The sequence below is a fragment of the Cydia amplana genome, chromosome 5, assembly GCF_948474715.1.
Source record: "Cydia amplana chromosome 5, ilCydAmpl1.1, whole genome shotgun sequence".
Lineage (NCBI taxonomy): Eukaryota > Metazoa > Arthropoda > Insecta > Lepidoptera > Tortricidae > Cydia > Cydia amplana.
The window spans coordinates 17,791,188-17,811,082 of record NC_086073.1 but is presented as its reverse complement, the minus strand read 5'-3'; the positions used below and the strand labels follow the sequence as shown (position 1 = coordinate 17,811,082).

The following is a 19,895-nucleotide window of genomic DNA, read 5'->3' as shown; positions in this document are numbered from 1 at the left end:
GACCTTCCCTTGTGTCTCAAGCGCAAACTCCTTGACATGTGCATCCTGCCCATTCTAACCTACGGTGCACAAACTTGGTCATTAACTGAGGCTCTAAAATCGAAACTCAAGGTTTGCCAGCGTGCGATGGAGCGTAGTATATTAGGTGTTCGCAGAACTGATCGGATCAGAAACACGGAACTACGCTCCAGAACTAGAGTTGTAGATGTAGGCGTCAAGATCGCTAAGCTTAAGTGGGACTGGGCTGGACATGTCTGCCGCATGCACCCAGAAAGGTGGGCCAAAATGGTTACTGAGTGGGACCCACGGAACACAATAGACGGTGCAGGCCGGAGTTCAGGCAGACCGAAAAGGAGATGGCGGGACGACTTGGACGCATTCTACCCCAAATGGTGGGAAAATGCCGATGACAGGGTCGAGTGGAAAAAACGAGGGGAGGCCTTTGCCCAGCAGTGCGACACCAAAATAGGCTAGAGAGAGATAATTAATAACATAAAATAATCTTTGAATAGATTTTCTTCGATGTCAACCTTCGATAAATAGGTAAATAAATAAATATAATGAGTTCAATCATAAACGAATCGACCTATTCCCATAGTAAGCTCAATAAGGCTTGTGAGTAAGACATTATTGCGATAAGTTAGTTTTCGTAGTTTAAAAAAATGTCACGTCGTAGACAGATATAGATCTGGGTCCATATTGGGTTGCATACATGTTTTAGTCATATCTTTGATGCGCATAACAACTTGTGTCATAATCATCATTGCGCATACAAATGAAAAGTCATAATTATATTGTGTGTAAAGTCATATTGTATTATAGTGTTATGACAATTAAAAATATGACAACAGTTGTTATGCGACCAAAGGGAGTCCCCTTATGACGTTATCACGCAAAATTATCGTCCGTAAACCGACTTTACAGACAACCATATTTAGGTTACAGACGATGTTGAAGATATATTTTTGCAAAAATATATCTGGACTTAAGTCCAATATTACAACATTAAATTCAAAATATTAATTTCCACTTAAACAAGGAGAAAACCGATTATATGCATTTTAAAGAAACAAAATTTATACCTACTAAGGGCAGCGAACTGAGACTGGCATTAATAAAAGTTCACTGCATGGTTGAGTTCTGTTTTTAAATGCCTATCTATGAAAAGTTGGAAGAAGGATTGTTTGAATTCAATTCAATTCAATTCGTTTAATACACTGTAAACGTAATGTCAAAAATATACAAAATAAAAATAAAAATAGTTAAACTAATTTGCTTCAGTAATTTAGGTATAGTAATACAAAAGTTTTTGGCAAAAATGACATTTTTGGTTACAAGCTTTTATCACTGACTGTACTTTTTTTCCACAAGCAACTAATACTCATCGAGACATTTCTAAAACCTCAAACACAATTAGGTTTCGTGGTTTTATCACAGAGATCCTACGGTCACCTCTTGTCTTCATCATCAAATCAGCTCGATGGTATCATAATATTGCAGTATCACCCGAATTACATTAGGTATGCAATTTTTCAGCTTCATTAGAAGTCGGGAAGTGGGTCAAATTTATTTTTGCGCTAGCATTGATCATTTCTAGTCGTACTTAATATTTAAACCTAAATACAATTTTAAAATCCGCGCACTGTTATACCAACAGCTTATTTAAACCACGCTTGGTTTACCCACCCTAATACCCAGTAAGGTGTTGTTAAAACTGGCGACGTATGAATAAATCTGCCGGCGAAATGCACAATTTCCGACCATCCTGTGCCGCGGGATTGAAGAGTGGATGTAAATTTTACAGCGAACGTGGTCTCCATTGTCACACGTCATTGTCACACCTTGAAGTAAGTTTGTACGATATGGCTAGTGGTCGCTAGGCAGATCATGATATGCCGGCGTTTCATGATCTGCCTAGGAATATCACCCCTTGACGTTTGCACGATATGGCTAGTGGTCGCTAGTCAGATCACGCAATGCCGGCGTTTCATGATCTGCCTAGGAATATTCCACCCTACTTATTTGATATGCCTAAACGTCGCCAGGCAAATCGTCAAACGTTGAGGTTTGAACGATATGGCTGGTAGTCGCTAGTCAGATCATGATATGGCGGCGTTTCATGATATGCCTAGGAATATCTCGATATGCCCGATTTTACGATCTGCCGCCGACATATATATGCTGAACAAAGTTGGTCAGTTTGTGGAGTACAGCCTACAGTTTAATTTATTGCTCCTGTTACAGAAAGCACCCTGTATATCATTTGTAACAGCTAACTGTCACTTCAACGGTTTGAGATGACACAAAACTTTATTGACTGAGCGAAACCTAAGGTCTCCCTTTCAGTTAGAGCAAGAATTCTTACGTCTGACTGAATGTTCTTGTGTGCAGGTCGCATTTTCAAATTTGGTGAGCAGGACCGATAACTACAGGCATAGATTTTTGCATTGACGTATAATATCTAAGGACGGGCTAATGGGGCACTAAACATCGTACTAGTTCAGCGGTGCTACCCACGAATTCCAGCCAATCGTGCAGTCTAACGCGACTAGTTGCGACCAATAGCGCGCGTAATGCGAACTCGTCAACCAATCGCGCGCGTGATGCGAACTCATCAACCAATCGCGTTGTAGCGATTTCACACCGCTGGCCCCTGTCATGCCTTATTATTATTGCCCGTAAAGCCAGTCCCTAGATATCTATGTCAATGGATTTTTGTCGATTCTGTTTTAGGAAACTATCGCGTTCGCGATGTCTTCAGCTCACATAATCTTTAATTTGTAGGTTTAACTTTTATAGTATTTTTTATTGCTGATAATATGAATATTGTTATGAGAATATAATTTAAATTATTAGGAAGGAAAATCTACATTCACATTGGTGTAAATCTACTATAAGACTTTGGGTAGAGCAACATGAGTAAGAAAGACCCTCCCCAACCATGAATATGTAAGTTGTAGTGTTAACAGACGTTAAGGCAAGACACTACTTCATCAACATCATCATCATCATAACTTAAGACCTTTGCTCTTGTCGGCATCATCATAACTTTTGTCGGTGGAGTAATCGCCAATCATTTCTTTCTTGTGCCAGTCTTTTAATTTCCTCATACACTACTTACCTACAACTTTCATAGTCTTGGTTGGCGAGGTTCGTTCTTCCTTCTCTACCCCCATTTACCATCTGTAGCAATCGTTTTTTACAAAAATAGGTTAAGAAAAGGTGAACATCGGGACAGGCGGACGGCGGCGGGCGGCGGATACGAAAGCATCCAAGTAGAAACGTGCCTGCAAAGCTTAGCCATCATGAAAATAGAATGTTTCTGTAAACGTTAATTTAAATCACTAAACGGTTTTCATCGTCCGGTTGTGGAAACAGTTCCTTCAGATGACAAAGCCGGATGTGAGCGCCGTCGATTTGTCAGTCGACGAGACACATCCCAAACTGAAATGACGTATAGCACGAAAGTAAATGAGCTTGCTGTTCTATTCGATGACTTCCAAAGAGAAAGTCTATTTTAGATTAAAATTAATGAAAATAATGTAATACACTATAATGTAAACTTAAAGACAAATTATTCACATGAAATGTTACGATTTGTAGAATAGGTATTTTATTAGGTTAGCTAAGTTGTAAATCATCTAAAACGTAGGCATAATTAACATCGTTTGTGAAATAACGTAATAAACTTAAAGACAAATTAATTTTATGAAATGTTACGATTTGTAGAATACGTAGGTATTTTATCAGCTAGGTTGGGTTGTAAATCATTTAAAACATAGACATAATGTAATAATCAGTAACCCAGTTTGAAGTTAAATATCGCTGAAAAGTCCTTAAAAAACAAACAGTGTATGAAAATATGACGTTTTTTTTTGCCGCAATTAAATAGGAATTTCAAGCATTGCACGTGTTGGTGCCAGTTAAATGCGTAGTTTCAGCTTTTTAATAGGAACATGTGTATAAGTATTGCATTCTTTGTAGTAAAATTAATAATTAACGAGCGATAAAATAATTACTTAAATACGTACATGCGTTAAAGTGTATAAAAAGAAAGACTAACTACACTTCTCTTCAATGAGTATAACATATTGGTTTCTCTACTAAAAATAAAATGTCTCCTTTACTTCTCTTGCTAGTGGTTGGCATTTGCGCTGAGCAACTCTTCGAAAAACCATATTACGACTTAAGCGATGCCCACAAACATTTCAAAAACTTCGTTCAGAAACATGGTAAAACATACGATCCGGAAGAATACTCGAAAAGACTGGCGATTTTCACTAAGAATTTAGCAGATATCAATGAACGCAATGCCATGTTTCCGCAAACCGTTTTTGACGTTACTCTGTTTGCTGATCGGACACCAGAAGAAATAAAAGCTGGTTATGGTATGAAAATGCTTGGTGAAGATATAGATAAAGTAGCGATTGAGCTGCATCTTAGTCCCGAGGAGATCACGGCCCCAGAGCAGTGGGACTGGAGGGATCATGGGGCGGTCACTCACGTAAAAAATCAAGGCGAGTGCGGTAGTTGCTGGATCTTTAGCGCTACTGGTGAGTTACTTTTATTCCCACTTATTTCGGAATAATTTTATATTCATATGGTCATGTTTATATATTAGTTTTTTATTGTTCCGCACAAAACTTTGTTCGCGGAACACTTATGGGATCACTTCGGTCTTGTTTTTAATGAAATGAAATTTACACTGAAGGCTAGTTTATCACGTTTACTGTACCTACGTATTAATAAACTGTTCGTTTATGACTTTTAATAAATGAGCATTTCTCAAAAAAAATGTACATTTCGATCACATCACAAATTGGTATGCTGGTAAAGTACATGAAGCTGAACAATTTCCACCATAATTCCCAAAATGTCCAAGAAAGTTTGTATGAAACATTCCTTTTTTAGGGTTCCGTACTCAAATAATTTGTTAAAATATTCGCAGGGGTTATCGAAGGCCAATATGCCATCAAGCACAAACAGAATCTTGCCTTTTCTGAACAGCAGGGCGTGGACTGTATAAAAACTCAAGTGAATAACGGGCATAATTGTCTTGGAGGATACCCCGACACAGTAGCGGCGTAAGTATAGGTACAATAATAAACTATGCCGACTCCGCCCCATTCATCAAAACGGGGATCTGGTAGACCACATAGGCGATGGCGCGGTGAGTTAAGACTCCTTTTTAAAGGAATGTCCAGAGACTGCATAGGATCCGGAGGGCTGGAGAAATGGAGGTGACCCAGCTGTAGGACACTATAGGGTTCTGATAATTAAAATTCTAATAATATTTTAGGTATATCGTTAAGTATTTCGATTGAAATGTGTTTTTTTTTCTTTGAACGTATTAACACTGTTTAAAGTGATAATGTAATGTCTTCTTTATCTTCAGTTCAACCAGATCTTCTGTGGTGGATCTTCCATCCTCATTTAACAAAATGATAACAGTATAGTCATTTTCTGAAAATCAACTTTTATTTGAATTTTTTTAACACCCATTTTTCGGGCAGTTAACGAAGTCAAGTACTTATTTGCCATTAATATTTATAACCATATAGAAAAAGTTATGTAAGAGTATCTTTTTATTTTATAATATTTTTTAAAAGATTTGCCTTTTCCGCAGTTATCACGAAAAATTTGGCGTTGTCCCAGAGAAAGATTACCCGTACACAGGAAAGCAATCAACATGTACCGAAGATGCTAAAAAGGTCGTAACTAAAGTCACGGATTACAAAGTCTACAAGCCGGATGAAGAAACATTGAAACAACTGGTGTATGAAAAGGGGCCGTTGTCAGTAGGTAAGTTAATGACATTCAGATGGTAGGACATGTAGTTCAAGACGATTTACTGTCCATATTACTACGATTTAGACAAAATACTTTTGTTGTAACGGGAGATATAGAAAAAATGTATCGTCAAATACTTAATGGTGGACGAGTCTCAACGTCATCTTCAATTGATTTTATGGAGGGACGAGGAGAGTCAGCCACTCAAAATACTTAAATTAAATACCGTGACTTACGGCACTTCGTCTGCCCACCTAATTACAAGATGCTTGGTGCAAGTTGCTAATGAGTGCACGGAAGATATAGTGGCTAATACAATAAAACACGATTTCTATGTTGATGACTTGAATACTGATTCAAAAACTGATTTAGCTCAAACTGTTAAGGGTGTTATTGACGAATTGTCTCGTGCGGGATTTCCATTAAGGAAGTTTCGAACAAACGCCATTGACATTTTTGACAATATCAATAGCGTACGCAATAATCCAGACAACTTTGGGTCGCGGGTTCACACGCCGGCTTGTACAACCAATGAGTTTTTCGGAACTTATGTACGAAATATTATTTGATATTTAATTTACCAGTCGCTTTTCTCTTAAAAATAGATGAGAGTTAGACCAAGAAAAGTCCGCAGCGATTTTGATCCCACGCAGTGCAAGTGTTATTTACACGTCATAAATTCATAGAAGTTTGACGTTTAAAATGACACTTGCACTGCGTGGGCTATCAAAAGCGCTGCAGACTTTCTCGGTCTGACTCTATAAATTAGGATAATGATTGACAGAATATATCCATAGCAAATTCATAGGTAAGTAACCTGTTATGTTATTACAATCTTGATACCTACGCTTCCTGGATATTATTCCCGATCTACCTACTTATTTTGTTTTTACTTAAGCTTTGTAAAATTGTATAAAAATTGTACCTCTTCTTTCAGGTATTGATCCCTCAGATTTCCCCCACTATCATTCCGGGATATTATACCCCAAAGATTGCGGTGAGATTACTTGTCATGCTGTGTTGTTAGTCGGATATGGTATAGGTGTGTATCGAAATATTTTGTTTTGGGTCACAAAATCTGCACTTTTCAGTTTAGACAACATTTTTTCCCTATAGCAATTTTTTTTAATGGCATTTTTAGAGTTCCATAGCCAAACGGCAAAAAACGGAACCCTTATGGATTCGTCATGTCTGTCACAGCTACTTTTTTCCGAAACTATAAGAACTATACTGTTGAAACTTGGTAAGTAGATGTATTCTGTGAACCGCATTAAGATTTTCACACAAAAATATAAAAAAAAAAACAATAAATTTTGGGGGTTCCCCATACTTAGAACTGAAACTCAAAAATGATATCGAGGTTTTTAGTTTGCGCGAGAGACACTTCCAAAGTGGTAAAATGTGGGGGCCCCTGTAACTTCTAAAATAAGAGAATGATAAAACTAAAAAAATATATGATGTACATTACCATGCAAACTTCCATCGAAAATTGGTTTGAACGAGATCTAGTAAGTAGTTTTTTTTAATAGGTCATAAATTACGGAACCCTTCATGGGCGAGTCCGACTCGCACTTGGCCGCGTTTTTTATCTGCTATCCGCGATCTCTATCTACACCAGCGAAATGTTATAACTAAGTATTTTGTGATTTTCTAATGTGGATTAAACCCCATAATTGCATGAAAATGTAACTTGAACTGTTTAGATGACAACGGTTTCACTCACTTGAATTTTTAGTCGCTATTGACGACATATTTCGGGCTCTTCGGGGGTCCTTCCTCAGGCTCGAGTGCTCGCGATGACTGCAATTCGTTGTCGTCTAAACAGTTTAAAATATGTCTCAGTAAAGTTTAAAATGTAATTTGTTACAGAAAACGGCACCAAGTATTGGATCCTCAAAGATTCTTATGGTCCTGAAGTCAGAGACCAGGGCTACGTCAAGCTGGTCCGTGGAATCAACGCGTGTCACATGGGAACCAATTATACAATGTCCTGTACTGTTGAATGATATTGTATTTCATGGTTGGAGGGATGTCACACACTCAACAATAATCGTATACATCATGTATCTATATTATATATGTTCTTACATGAAACTGTCAGTGTCATTTAAAATTTTAATATCTGAGAGACCGAGCTTTGCTCGGAAAACATAAAATCTCAAAAATTAGCGTTTTCCCAGAGATAAGACCTAGCTAGATCAATTTTTTGCCCCCGAAAACCCCCATATACCAAATTTCATCGAAATCCTTAGAGCCGTTTCCGAGATCCCCGAAATATATATATATATATATATATATATATATATATATATATATATATATCTATATATCTATATATATAAATGCAAGTGTCCTGACTGACTGACTGACTGACTGATTCATCAACGCAGAGCCGAAACTACAAAAGCTAGAAAGTTGAAATTTGCACACTAGATTGCATTTATAAAGTGTACAAGAGATAAGAAGCGATTTTGAAAAATTCAACCCCTAAGGGGGTTAAAAAGGGGATGAAAGGTTGTATGGGGTACAAGTTTTATTTTAAGCTAGGAATTTGCAACTTTGTAAAAATGTATTATATTAAAAAACAAGAAAACTAATTTCAGCGTTTTCGAAAATTCATCCCCCAAGGTGGTGAACAAGGGGTTCAAAGTTTGTATGGAGATCAAATATTTTTGTGAGTGTGGGACTTGAAACTTTGTATATGGGGATATTATTATAAGACAGGAATAGTAATTTCAGCGTTTTTGAAAATTCATCCCCTAATAGGGTTAAAAAGGGGTTGAAAGTTTGAATCCATTACAAATGCTTTGAAACTTCTTAGAAAGGCATAATTGCCGATTACAAAAGAAATTTATTGCAACGTTTTTGGAAATTCAACCCCTAAGGGGGTTAAAAAGGAGATGAAAGTTCGTCTTGGGGTGCAAATTTTATTTTAAGCTAGGAACTCGAAACTTTACAAAAAGGTATTAAATTAAAATACAAGAAAACTAATTCAGCGTTTTTGGAAATTCATCCCCTAAGGTGGTTAAAAAGGGGTTGAAAAATTGAATGGATATCAAACATTTTTTCGACCACGGGACTTGAATCTTTGTATTTGGGGATATTATTAGAAGACCCGAAAAGTAATTTCAGTGTTTTGTAAAATTCATCCCCTAACAGGGTTAAAAAGGGGTTGAAAGTTAGTATAGGGTTCAAATTTTATTTTAAGCTAGGAACTTGAAACTTTGCAAAAAGATATTAAATTAAAATAAAAGAAAACTAATTTCAGCGTTTTTGAAAATTCATCCCCTAAGGTGGTAAAAAGGGGTTGAAAGTTTGTATGGATATCAAACATTTTCTCGAGCACGGGACTTGAATCTTTGTATTTGGGGATATTATTAGGAGACAGGAAAAGTTATTTCAGCGTTTTTAAAAATTCATCCCCTAACAGGGTTAAAAAGTGGTTGAAAGTTTGAATCTATTACAAATGCTTTGAAACTTCTTAGAAATGCATAATTGCCGATTACAAAAGAAAGTAATTGCAACGCTTTTGGAAATTCAACCCCTAAGGGGGTTAAAAAGGAGATGAAAGTTCGTCTTAGGGTGCAAATTTTATTTTAAGCTAGGAACTTGAAACTTTGCAAAAAGGTATTAAATTAAAATACAAGACAACTCATTTCAGCGTTTTTGAAAATTCATCTCCTAAGGTGGTGAAAAAGGGGTTGAAAGATTGTATGGAAATCAAACATTTTTTCGAGCACGGGACTTGAATCTTTGTATTTGGGGTTATTATTAGATGACAGGAAAAGTAATTTCAGTGTTTTGTAAAATTCATCCCCTAGCGGGGTTAAAAAGGGGTTGAAAGTTCGTATAGGGTTCAAATTTTATTTTAAGCTAGGAACTTGAAACTGTGCAAAAAGATATTAAATTAAAATACAAGAAAACTAATTTCAGCGTTTTTGAAAATTCATCCCCTAAGGTGGTGAAAAAGGGGTTGAAAATTTGTATGGATATCAAACATTTTCTCGAGCACGGGACTTGAATATTTGTATTTGGGGATATTATTAGGAGACAGGAAAAGTAATTTCAGCGTCTTTAAAAATTCATCCCCTAATAGGGTTAAAAAGGGGTTGAAAGTTTGAATCCATTACAAATGCTTTGAAACTTCTTAGAAAGGCATAATAGCCGATTACAAAAAAAAATTATTGCGACGTTTTTGGAAATTCAACCCCTAAGGGGGTTAAAAAGGGGATGAAAGTTCGTCTTGGGGTGCAAATTATATTTTAAGCTAGGAACTTGAAACTTTGCAAAAAGGTAAACTAAATTTGGCGTTTTTGAAAATTCATCCCCTAAGGTGGTGAAAAAGGGGTTGAAAGTTTGTATGGATATCAAACATTTTTTCGAGCTCGGGACTTGAATCTTTGTATTTGGAGATATTATTAGAAGACAGGAAAAGTAATTTCAGCGTTTTGTAAAATTCATACCCTAACAGGGTTAAAAAGGGGTTGAAAGTTCGTATAGGGTTCAAGTTTTATTTTAAGCTAGGAACTTTTTCCAAAAAGATATTAAATTAAAATACAAGAAAACTGATTTCAGCGTTTTTGAAAATTCATCCCTCAAGGTGATGAAAAGGGGTAAAAAGTTTGTATGGAGATCAAACATTTTTGTGAGTGCGGGGCTTCAATCTTTGTAAAATGGCAAATTATTAAAATACGAGAAAAGTGAATTCAGCATTTTTAAAATTCATATCTTAAAAGGGTCGAAAGGGGGTTGAACGTTTGTAAAGGGTTCAAATTTTATTTAAAGCTACAAACTTGAAACTTCGTAAAAAGGTATTTTATCAAAAGAGAAGAAAACTAATTCCAGAGTTTTTGATAATTCATCCCCATGGTGGTGAAAAAGGGGTTGAAAATTTGTATGGAGGTCAAACATTTATTTGAGTGCGGGACTTGAATCGTTGTATAAAGGCATATTAGTATTAGAATACAAGAAAAGTAATTTCAGCGTTTTTAAAAATTCATTCGCTAAAATGTTTAAAAAGGAGTTGAAAGTTTGTATAGGGTTTTTAAAGCTAGGAACTTCAAACTTCGTAAATAGGTAGTAAGTTTTATTAAATAGAGGACATGAAAATCTTCTAAGGGGGATGAGAGGGATTATATCGAGAACAATTTTATTCAGTTAGGGGCTTGAAACTTCGTAGGTTGTAAAAGACAAGTCTCATGCGTTGTATAATAATAATAATTAACAAATGATTAACCGTCCTACTGCGATCTTTTGCTGCATAATGTTCTAAGCTAATGTAAAATATATAACCACCAATATACAAATCCACGCGTACGAAGTCGCGGGCAACAGCTAGTATATATATATATAAATAAATAAATATGCAAGAATTGCTCGTTTAAAGGTATTAGATACATATACAAATACATACATATGTATTTATCTTTTTATCTCTTCTCTCATATATGTATAATTTTATGTTGTCGCTTAGTACCTATACCTACTCGTATCGTACTATAAGTTTTTTGTCTGAATAAACTACTTTGAATTCTCAAATCTATTTTTTGTAACCCCCTATTCTTTATGGACTAATTATGCTACTAGTAGGCAGTTGGTGGTAGTACGCCCCCAACGTAAAGAAACTGTGATGTTCCTAATTTCACGTATAGTTAGGTATTAAAGACCTTGTAGCAGGGGGGTGTCACTCCGCAGTTTAGGTACATTTGGCCGGCGCGCCCATCAGACAGGCGTATGGCAGTGGGCTGCCGCCACAGAATAACTAATACCGTACAGAAAATTCACTCCTTTACAAAAGTCAGATTTAGGTATAAAATTACACCTATATCGCCGCCTGCAAGCAAAATTGAAACTTATAACCGCGCATGAACCGTGAATCTCCTTTGCGCGCCGCAGTTTTATGACCGAGCTGTAAGTGTCGGCACGGGGTTATCACTTGACAAGTTTTTATACCTATACCCACTGATTTATTATTTTTAAGATAAATATGTAGGAATTACAAACGTTGATTATGTAAACATACATTTTTTATCCGGAGATAGTATGTCTGATTCTCACGGAAGTAAGTTTCGAAGCCATTGTGTATTTTCAATTCTGCGCGAGCGCCGCGTGACACGACTATCGTGCACGCCGAGCGGCAGCCCACTACCATACGCCTGTCTGATGGGCGCGCCGGCCAAATGTACCTAAACTGCGGAGTGACACCCCCCTGCTGCCGCTCGGCGTGCACGATAGTCGTGTCACGCGGCGCTCGCGCAGAATTGAAAATACACAATGGCTTCGAAACTTACTTCCGTGAGAATCAGACATACTATCTCCGGATAAAAAATGTATGTTTACATAATCAACGTTTGTAATTCCTACATATTTATCTTAAAAATAATAAATCAGTGGGTATAGGTATAAAAACTTGTCAAGTGATAACCCCGTGCCGACACTTACAGCTCGGTCATAAAACTGCGGCGCGCAAAGGAGATTCACGGTTCATGCGCGGTTATAAGTTTCAATTTTGCTTGCAGGCGGCGATATAGGTGTAATTTTATACCTAAATCTGACTTTTGTGAAGGAGTGAATTTTCTGTACGGTAGTACTATTAGTTATTCTGTGCTTGTAGCACAGAATAAATAATAGTACTAGGTACAGAAGGTTCACTCTCTAACAAAACGCGTCTGTTACGATTACGACAGATATGACCGATAGGTGGCGCAAGCGCCACGCGCGGCCTATGGCAGGCGTGTCTTACTCCGCGATTTCGTCGCTTTGCTACAGGTAGCTAAAAGTACATCCGTTCGGCCCCAATTTTGGGGAAAGCCATAAGCCGCGCGTGGCGCTGTCGCCACCTAGCGGCCATATCTGTGCTGATCGTAACAGACGCGTTTTGTTAGAGAGTGAGTCTTCTGTACTTAGTACTATTATTTATTCTGTGCCTATGGTTAGCCACCAAAATTGGTGTGGGACGGATGTACTTGTTGCGACGCGACGAAATCGCGGAGTGAGGCCCCGATTCGGATTTTGAACTAGACATCTATTAGATATCTATTAGGCATCACCAAGATACGACAACGATATTTTTAAGATCTAACCTGTCAAATTTGACATTTCCGCGATTCTGGAGATACTCTTGAACGATTTCCGCAATGTCTAAAACGCCTCGTTATGTATTTTTAACCGACGAAATAAACGGAGGAGGTTCTCAAGTCGATGCGTGTATATATATATTTTACAAGCTTTTATTTAACTTGCAATGTACCTTTGTAAATTTGTCAATTTGTCAATATGTAACTATGTTTGTACGGGGCAAATCTTGCAAGCTAAATTTGACCCACTTCCCAACTTCCAATGAAGCTGAAATTTTGCATCAATATGTAAGTCAGATGACAATGCAATATTATGGTACCATCGAGCTGATCTGATGTTGGAGACAGGAGGTGGCCATAGGAACTCGATGATAAAATAAAGCAAGGTAATTGTGTTTAGGGTTGTTAGAATTGTCTCGTTGACTGTGGAAAAAAAGTACAGTTAACGATAAAAACTAGTATCATATCATAATAATCGAATTTTTACAAAAGCTGAAAATTTGCATACATACATCACACCAAACACAGAGCTCTATAAATTGCACACCTTCAATTGATTTTACAACCACTTTGTTGCCCATCCACTCCCACACCCACCGCTAGACAGCTGCCAGGCGCCCGGATTAATTAATAATGATAGTATGGCATACTAACTAGAGGGATTTCGTTGCTCTATAAATTTCATACCTATTTCCGTGGCTAGCTCTTAGACCAATACGAGTAAGCAATATTTCTCAAAAATAAAATTACGCATTTAGAGAAGCAATCAAACATTGTAACAATTTTTTAAGGCGCTTAAGGGCTCATTTAGACGGCGCGCGAACTCGTATACGATTTTAGTTACCTTCATTGCGGACCATTGAGGTTACATCAATTCAGCCGACCGATCAAACGACGCAATGTAATGAAACTCGCATGCAAGCACAGAATAACTAATACCGTAATGCAAGTTCTCGCACCGTCTAAATGAAGCATAAGGAGCTATATTCGTGATTTTTAGTGTTCCCTGCAAAACTTTGTTCACGGAATACTTATTTTTCTATGGAGCGAGAGTCACAAAATCAGGTTTTGAATGGACTGTAGTAGACTACATACAAACATATACATAGTACTGTGTGTACTACATTGAGGCCTCAAGATTGCTAATCATATTTTATTTTTCGAATTGATTGGTATACATGTTTATTTTATATACATGTTTTAATATACATGTCTAACTGAATAAATAAAAACCGGCCAAGTGCGAGTCGGACTGGCGCACGGAGGGTTTCGCACCATCAACAAAAAATAAAGCAAAACAAGCAAAAAAACCGGCCAAGTGCGAGTCGGACTCGCGCACGGAGAGTTCCGCACCATCAACAAAAAATAGAGAAACCAAGCAAAAAAAAAACAAAAAAACGGTCACCCATCCAAGTACTGACCCCGCCCGACGTTGCTTAACTTCGGTCAAAAATCACGTTTATTGTATGGGAGCCCCACTTAAATCTTTATTTTATTGTTTTTAGTATTTGTTGTTATAGCGGCAACAGAAATACATCATCTGTGAAAATTTCAACTGTCTAGCTATCACGGTTCGTGAGATACAGCCTGGTGACAGACGGACGGACGGACGGACAGCGGAGTCTTAGTAATAGGGTCCCGTTTTTACCCTTTGGGTACGGAACCCTAAAAACGGTTACCCATCCAAGTACTGACCCCGCCCGACGTTGCTTAACTTCGGTCAAAAATCACGTTTGTTGTATGGGAGCCCCACTTAAATCTTTATTTTATTCTGTTTTTAGTATTTGTTGTTATAGCGGCAACAGAAATACATCATCTGTGAAAATTTCAACTGTCTAGCTATCACGGTTCGTGAGATACAGCCTGGTGACGGACGGATGGACGGACGGACAGCGGAGTCTTAAGTAATAGGGTCCCGTTTTTACCCTTTGGGTACGGAACCCTAAAAACGGTCAAGAGCATGTCGGGTCATACTTTCCGTAACTTTCGTAGTTATCCGTCCATTACATTAGGCTGAATTTGAAGCCAGGCGACGCTCTGAACTCGACACTAAGCGTGACGAGCTAAAGGCCAGACCACCTGTGGCCTGTGGCCATCACATATAATTACGTCGGAGGGGTGCTGACCTGCAGCGAGTGTGGCCGCACATTTGCTGCAAAGATTGGCTATGTCAGTCACCTGAGAGCGCACCAGCGACGCTCTCAGCCTCAGCGGTAGATAGCAGTCGCTGTGGCCGAAAACGGCTAGGAGAAGATGATGATGACATTGGGCTACCTTGAACTGGGGCTATTAGTAGGTAGGTAGGTACAATAAATAGGCTAATTTAGGGCTAGATTTATGATTGATTTATTTATTTTGTTATAAATATACACAATTACACATCAAGCAAAAGGGAGTTCGGGAAGCTTCGCAAAGTTTTATACATCTTTAGTACGTCTTAGAAGGGGAAATCGAAATACCTATAATAAACTGTTTTTTTTTTCGGTTATGGGGCTAAACCTAGGGCTAAACACGTGTAATTAATGGTTCTTATCTTTTTTCTTGTATTGGTAAGCACTTAAGAATTTCAATAATTCCACGTGGAGCATTATTATGACGTAGATCGAACTTTATTTACATACTTTGCTACGTAAAAAACTTGATTTTTAGTATAAAAAGCAAACTCTTATTATATCTATCCTAGTTTATCGTGTTGCTTGTCTTTCTACTGACAACACCATGTTCCCGCTATTCGTCTTGCTGGTAGTTGGCACTGCCGCTGCTGAACTCTTTGAAAAACCATATTACGACTTGAGCGATGTACACAACCTTTTCAAAAACTTCGTTCAAAAACACGGAAAAGTATACAATACGGAAGAATACTTACAAAGACTTGAGATTTTCAACGAATCTTTAATTGAAATCAATGAACGCAACGCGATACATGCACAAAGTGTGTTTGAAGTAACCCGTTTTGCTGATTTAACAGTGGAAGAAAGACGAGCTCTTTATGGTACTACTCGTAGTTTAGTTGGCGATGAGCTTGATATTGTAACAAAGGAACTTGGTCCTGAGGAAATCACGGCTCCTGAGAATTGGGACTGGAGGGACCATGGGGCGGTCACTCACGTAAAAGATCAATTGGGTTGTGGTTCCTGCTGGATTTTTGCTGCTACTGGTGAGTTATCTTTTCTTGAATCTAACAGCGTATGTCATCTTGCAACCTAAAAGAGGAACGAGACGTTGTTTAGATTGGTTTAGTTTCCTCACGATGCTTTACTGGGGTCTAACGCGAAAACCGAAATGCGCAAATGGCGGGGATCTTTCTCTTTTACTCCAATGAAGAAGAATACACAATTACCTATAGCGACAGAGAAAGATGCCCGCAATTTACGAGCTTTGATTTTCTCGGTTGGCTTCGTTGTTGGTTTCGTTGAGAGTAGAAGAAATTTAACAAAACATGTCAACGTGTCAAAAAAGCCAAAATAAAGCATGTCAAGTACACGTAAAGCCAAAAAAAAGTTTCTGAGTCTTTATATGTTTTCCGAGCATAGCTCGGTCTCCCAGATATTAAATAAATATACAAGAACTGCTCGTTTAAAGGTATAAGATGTAAATGGTTTATTTAATTTTTTAATGTGTCCAGGAGTTATTGAAGGCCAGTACGCCATCAAACATAATAAGACCCTGGCCTTTTCTGAACAGCAGAGCTTGGACTGTATAGTTCAGAAAGGATGGCCATCTAATTGTGCAGGAGGATTTCCTCACATAGTCATGGAGTAAGTTAACACTTTTTTCTGAAAACTTATAAATAGTTTTCGCTATTTATAGGGTGCCGTACCTCAAAAGGAAAAAAACGGAACCCTAATAGGATCACTCGTCTGTCTGTCCGTCCGTCTGTCACAGCCTATTTTCTCCGAAACTACTGGACCAATTAAGTTGAAATTTGGCACATATATGTAAATTTGTGACCCAAAGACGGACATGTAACGCAAACAAATTAATTTTAATCATGGGGGCCACTTTTGGGGGGGAAATTAAAAAATTAAAAAATAAAGTTTTTCAAACTATATCGTGTTTCATATCAAATGAAAGAACTCATTGTAAGAATCTCAATTTTTTTTTAAATAATTATAGGATAAATAGTTTAGCAGTTATTCATAAAATAGGCAAAAAAGTACCATTCCCCTTATCGAGGAGTTTACGGCGCTTCGTTTTTTATGGAAAGCACCACGTGATCACCGATCAGTCGTCATAGACATGTCGGGCACCTCGGTCCAGGCACATTCGGTCTCGGTCCGGGTCCGGGCTCATTTAGACGATGCGAGAACTCGCATGCGAGTTTCATTACATTGCGGGTTTTGATCGGTCGGTTGAATTGGACGTAATCAACAGTGCGCAATGTAACTAAAATCGCATGCGAGTTCGCGCGCCGTCTAAATCAGCCCTAAGTCATCCTAAAAAACGATAAAATTAATTTAATTGAATGCACTGTACCATTGCACTTAAATTTTTCTAGTATTTTTAGTTTCAGGCAAACTATTTAAAACATTAACTCACATTTATAGGGTTTATCGCGAAATTTGCCAAATTTTTGCGTAATTGTCTACCCCAAACTTTTTCATACACTCTTCGTCGGGTAGTTGCACAAATTTCTGTTTTGACATTTTGCTGGGACATTAGTTAGCCGCGACCACGACCAGTGTGTCGAAACGTCGGTAAATAAAGGTAATAAAATAAATTTCGCCATAGACCCGTCTTTAAATGTGAGTTAATATGTGTTCAAAACGCGAAAGTTTTAAATATTATTTTTAAAATAATGTCTTCCGCAGTTACCACAAGAAATTTGGCGTAGTACTAGAAAAAGATTACCCGTATACAGGACACGAATCGACGTGCCATGAAGACCCCGCAAAGGTCGTTATCAAGGTCACGGGATATAGCATCTACCAAATTGCAGATGAGGATACATTAAAACAGCTTGTATATGAAACGGGGCCTTTGTCAGTAGGTACGTAACGTAAAGGGGCCCACTGATTAACAGTCCGCTGGACGGAATCGGCCTGTCAGTTAGAACAGAAATTTGACAGTTCCGAACAACTGACAGGGCGATACCGTCCGGCGGACTGTTAATCAGTGGGCCCCTTTAATATCATGAAATTGGTTTATTTCTTTTTTTGATCAGATACCTCTTATAATTCGGTCGCTTAAGGCGCACACATCACCATCAAGAATCAGTGGTAAAAACTGAGATTTTTTTCCATCCAATGGTGACAACTGAGAAAAATAATTCTCAGCAAACATAATTTATCAATGTGCAATAAGTACGTAAGGTCTGGCCTAGCTCTAAATAAATATTTACCTTAAATTTGTACTTTTATAGGGTTCCTTATGGGATGACAGGAAAACCTATTAGAAATGTGCAGTCAAGTGTTAGTCGGACTTAATATACGGAACCCTTGGAAAGTGAGTCCGATTCGCACTTGTACACGTATTTACAATTAGTCGGCTTTTATTCGCAGTTTATTATAGATAATAATGTAATTTTTTTATCCTCTTTCAGCTATAGATGATAGCGACTTAGCTTTCCATAAAAAAGGCATATTGTACCCCCAAAAGTGCAAGGATGATGTTACGCACGCTATCTTGCTTGTTGGATATGGTATAGGTGTGTATGAAAACATAATATTAATGGTAAACTTGTTCAACAAAGTTGACCCAGGCCTTTTTTTTACGTTGGAGAAATGCGTGTACGCATGCCATCTGGTCTGGAGGAACCAGGGGGGATGACGGACTAACCACTGGAGGACTACCGTCTAAAACCGCCAACGAGAGCCGACTCCGCCTTAGATGGGGCCCCAGGGTCGCTATGAGCATTTAATCGCGTGCATACTGACCCAGGCCTATCCTAGGTACAAGATTACCTGTCAAATATCAAAAAGTGTAACCAAAATCGGAATGATGTCAAGTGTAGTATTGGAATTAATGGGGTTTCTTTTGCATAGGTACTCCAATTATTTGTAATCGTAAGCGTAAGCGTCATTATAGATCTGTGGGTATGAAGAGGCACAGAAATCAAGGTACAACCTTAAAGGTGACAGTCCATTTCCAACCGCAGCTGCACTACTGTTCATTATACTATGGAAATTGACAGAAAAGGTGACAGTCCATTTCCAACCGCAGCTGCACTACTGTCGATTTTACTATGGAAATTGACAGTAACAGCGGCGCGTTCAGTACCAGTAGTGCAGCTGCGGTCAGAAATGGAATGTTACCCTAAGACCTACCTAATGCATTAGACAGCACAAAACAATGACCAAAAATGCAATATCTCTTACAGAAAACGGCACTAAGTATTGGATTCTCAAGAACTCTTTCGGCATTGAGAATGGGGACCAGGGCTACTTCAAGCTGGTGCGGGGGATCAATGCTTGTTCTATTGGAAAAACACATGCAGAAACCTGTACTGTTGCTTAATTAATAAAAATAATAGAGCTAATATTGGTATAAATACAAATAAAAAGTACATTATTAAGGCACAACATGAGACCCTGTTGGGAGAAACATTAAACCTAACTTAAAATACCTACTTACAGAAAAATCTTGTACCTAGACGGAATTATAGAATATCTTTAATATATTTAAAGCTTACTATCTATCTACCCCATGCTGACTTCACGATGCCTGTATTCGGGTCGGCTCAAAATTTCCCGTCTCTCCTACTATCCTGACTGCAAACCCTACACTCCAGTCCTATCTACTGGGTGCTCCGGTGTCTCGGGCAGGCTGCGGGCGCCTACGGAGGGGTGGCAGGGGTTGTTGCGTAATAAGCTGGTTTGCGCGCGTACTTTGTTTCATTTCGCGTTTGAGGCTTAGCCGGTGTGAGGTGACGCTGACACCTCCACTGACTCGATGCCGCTTAGGTTGAATCAGCAGAGTCATACGAGCTTACAGGGCTATTTGCCTCAACTACGCCTCCCCCCTGTACGCTTCCTTCAGATCCTGCAGCAAGGACTAGGAAGAGGAGACCCTCTTCCTAGTCCTTGCTGC

General features: G+C 38.2%; 1 protein-coding gene across 1 annotated transcript; it reads left to right on the top strand.

The window, feature by feature from the left end:
- Positions 1-4,093: 4,093 nt before the first annotated feature.
- On the top strand, positions 4,094-19,331 carry LOC134648141 (procathepsin L-like). Its single transcript, XM_063502619.1, has 5 exons — positions 4,094-4,553; positions 16,492-16,624; positions 17,678-17,856; positions 18,409-18,513; positions 19,186-19,331. The coding sequence occupies exons 1-5, from the start codon at positions 4,115-4,117 to the stop codon at positions 19,320-19,322; spliced, it is 993 nt and encodes a 330-aa protein (XP_063358689.1). The 5' UTR covers positions 4,094-4,114; the 3' UTR covers positions 19,323-19,331.
- The last annotated feature ends 564 nt before the right edge of the window (positions 19,332-19,895 follow it).

Excerpts from the sequence above, each read along its gene's own strand:
- LOC134648141 (XM_063502619.1), top strand. The coding sequence starts at position 4,115 with ATGTCTCCTTTACTTCTCTTGCTAGTGGTTGGCATTTGCGCTGAGCAA. Across the intron at positions 4,554-16,491 it reads CTGGATCTTTAGCGCTACTG|GAGTTATTGAAGGCCAGTAC; the intron begins GTGAGTTACTTT and ends TAATGTGTCCAG. Across the intron at positions 17,857-18,408 it reads AACGGGGCCTTTGTCAGTAG|CTATAGATGATAGCGACTTA; the intron begins GTACGTAACGTA and ends ATCCTCTTTCAG.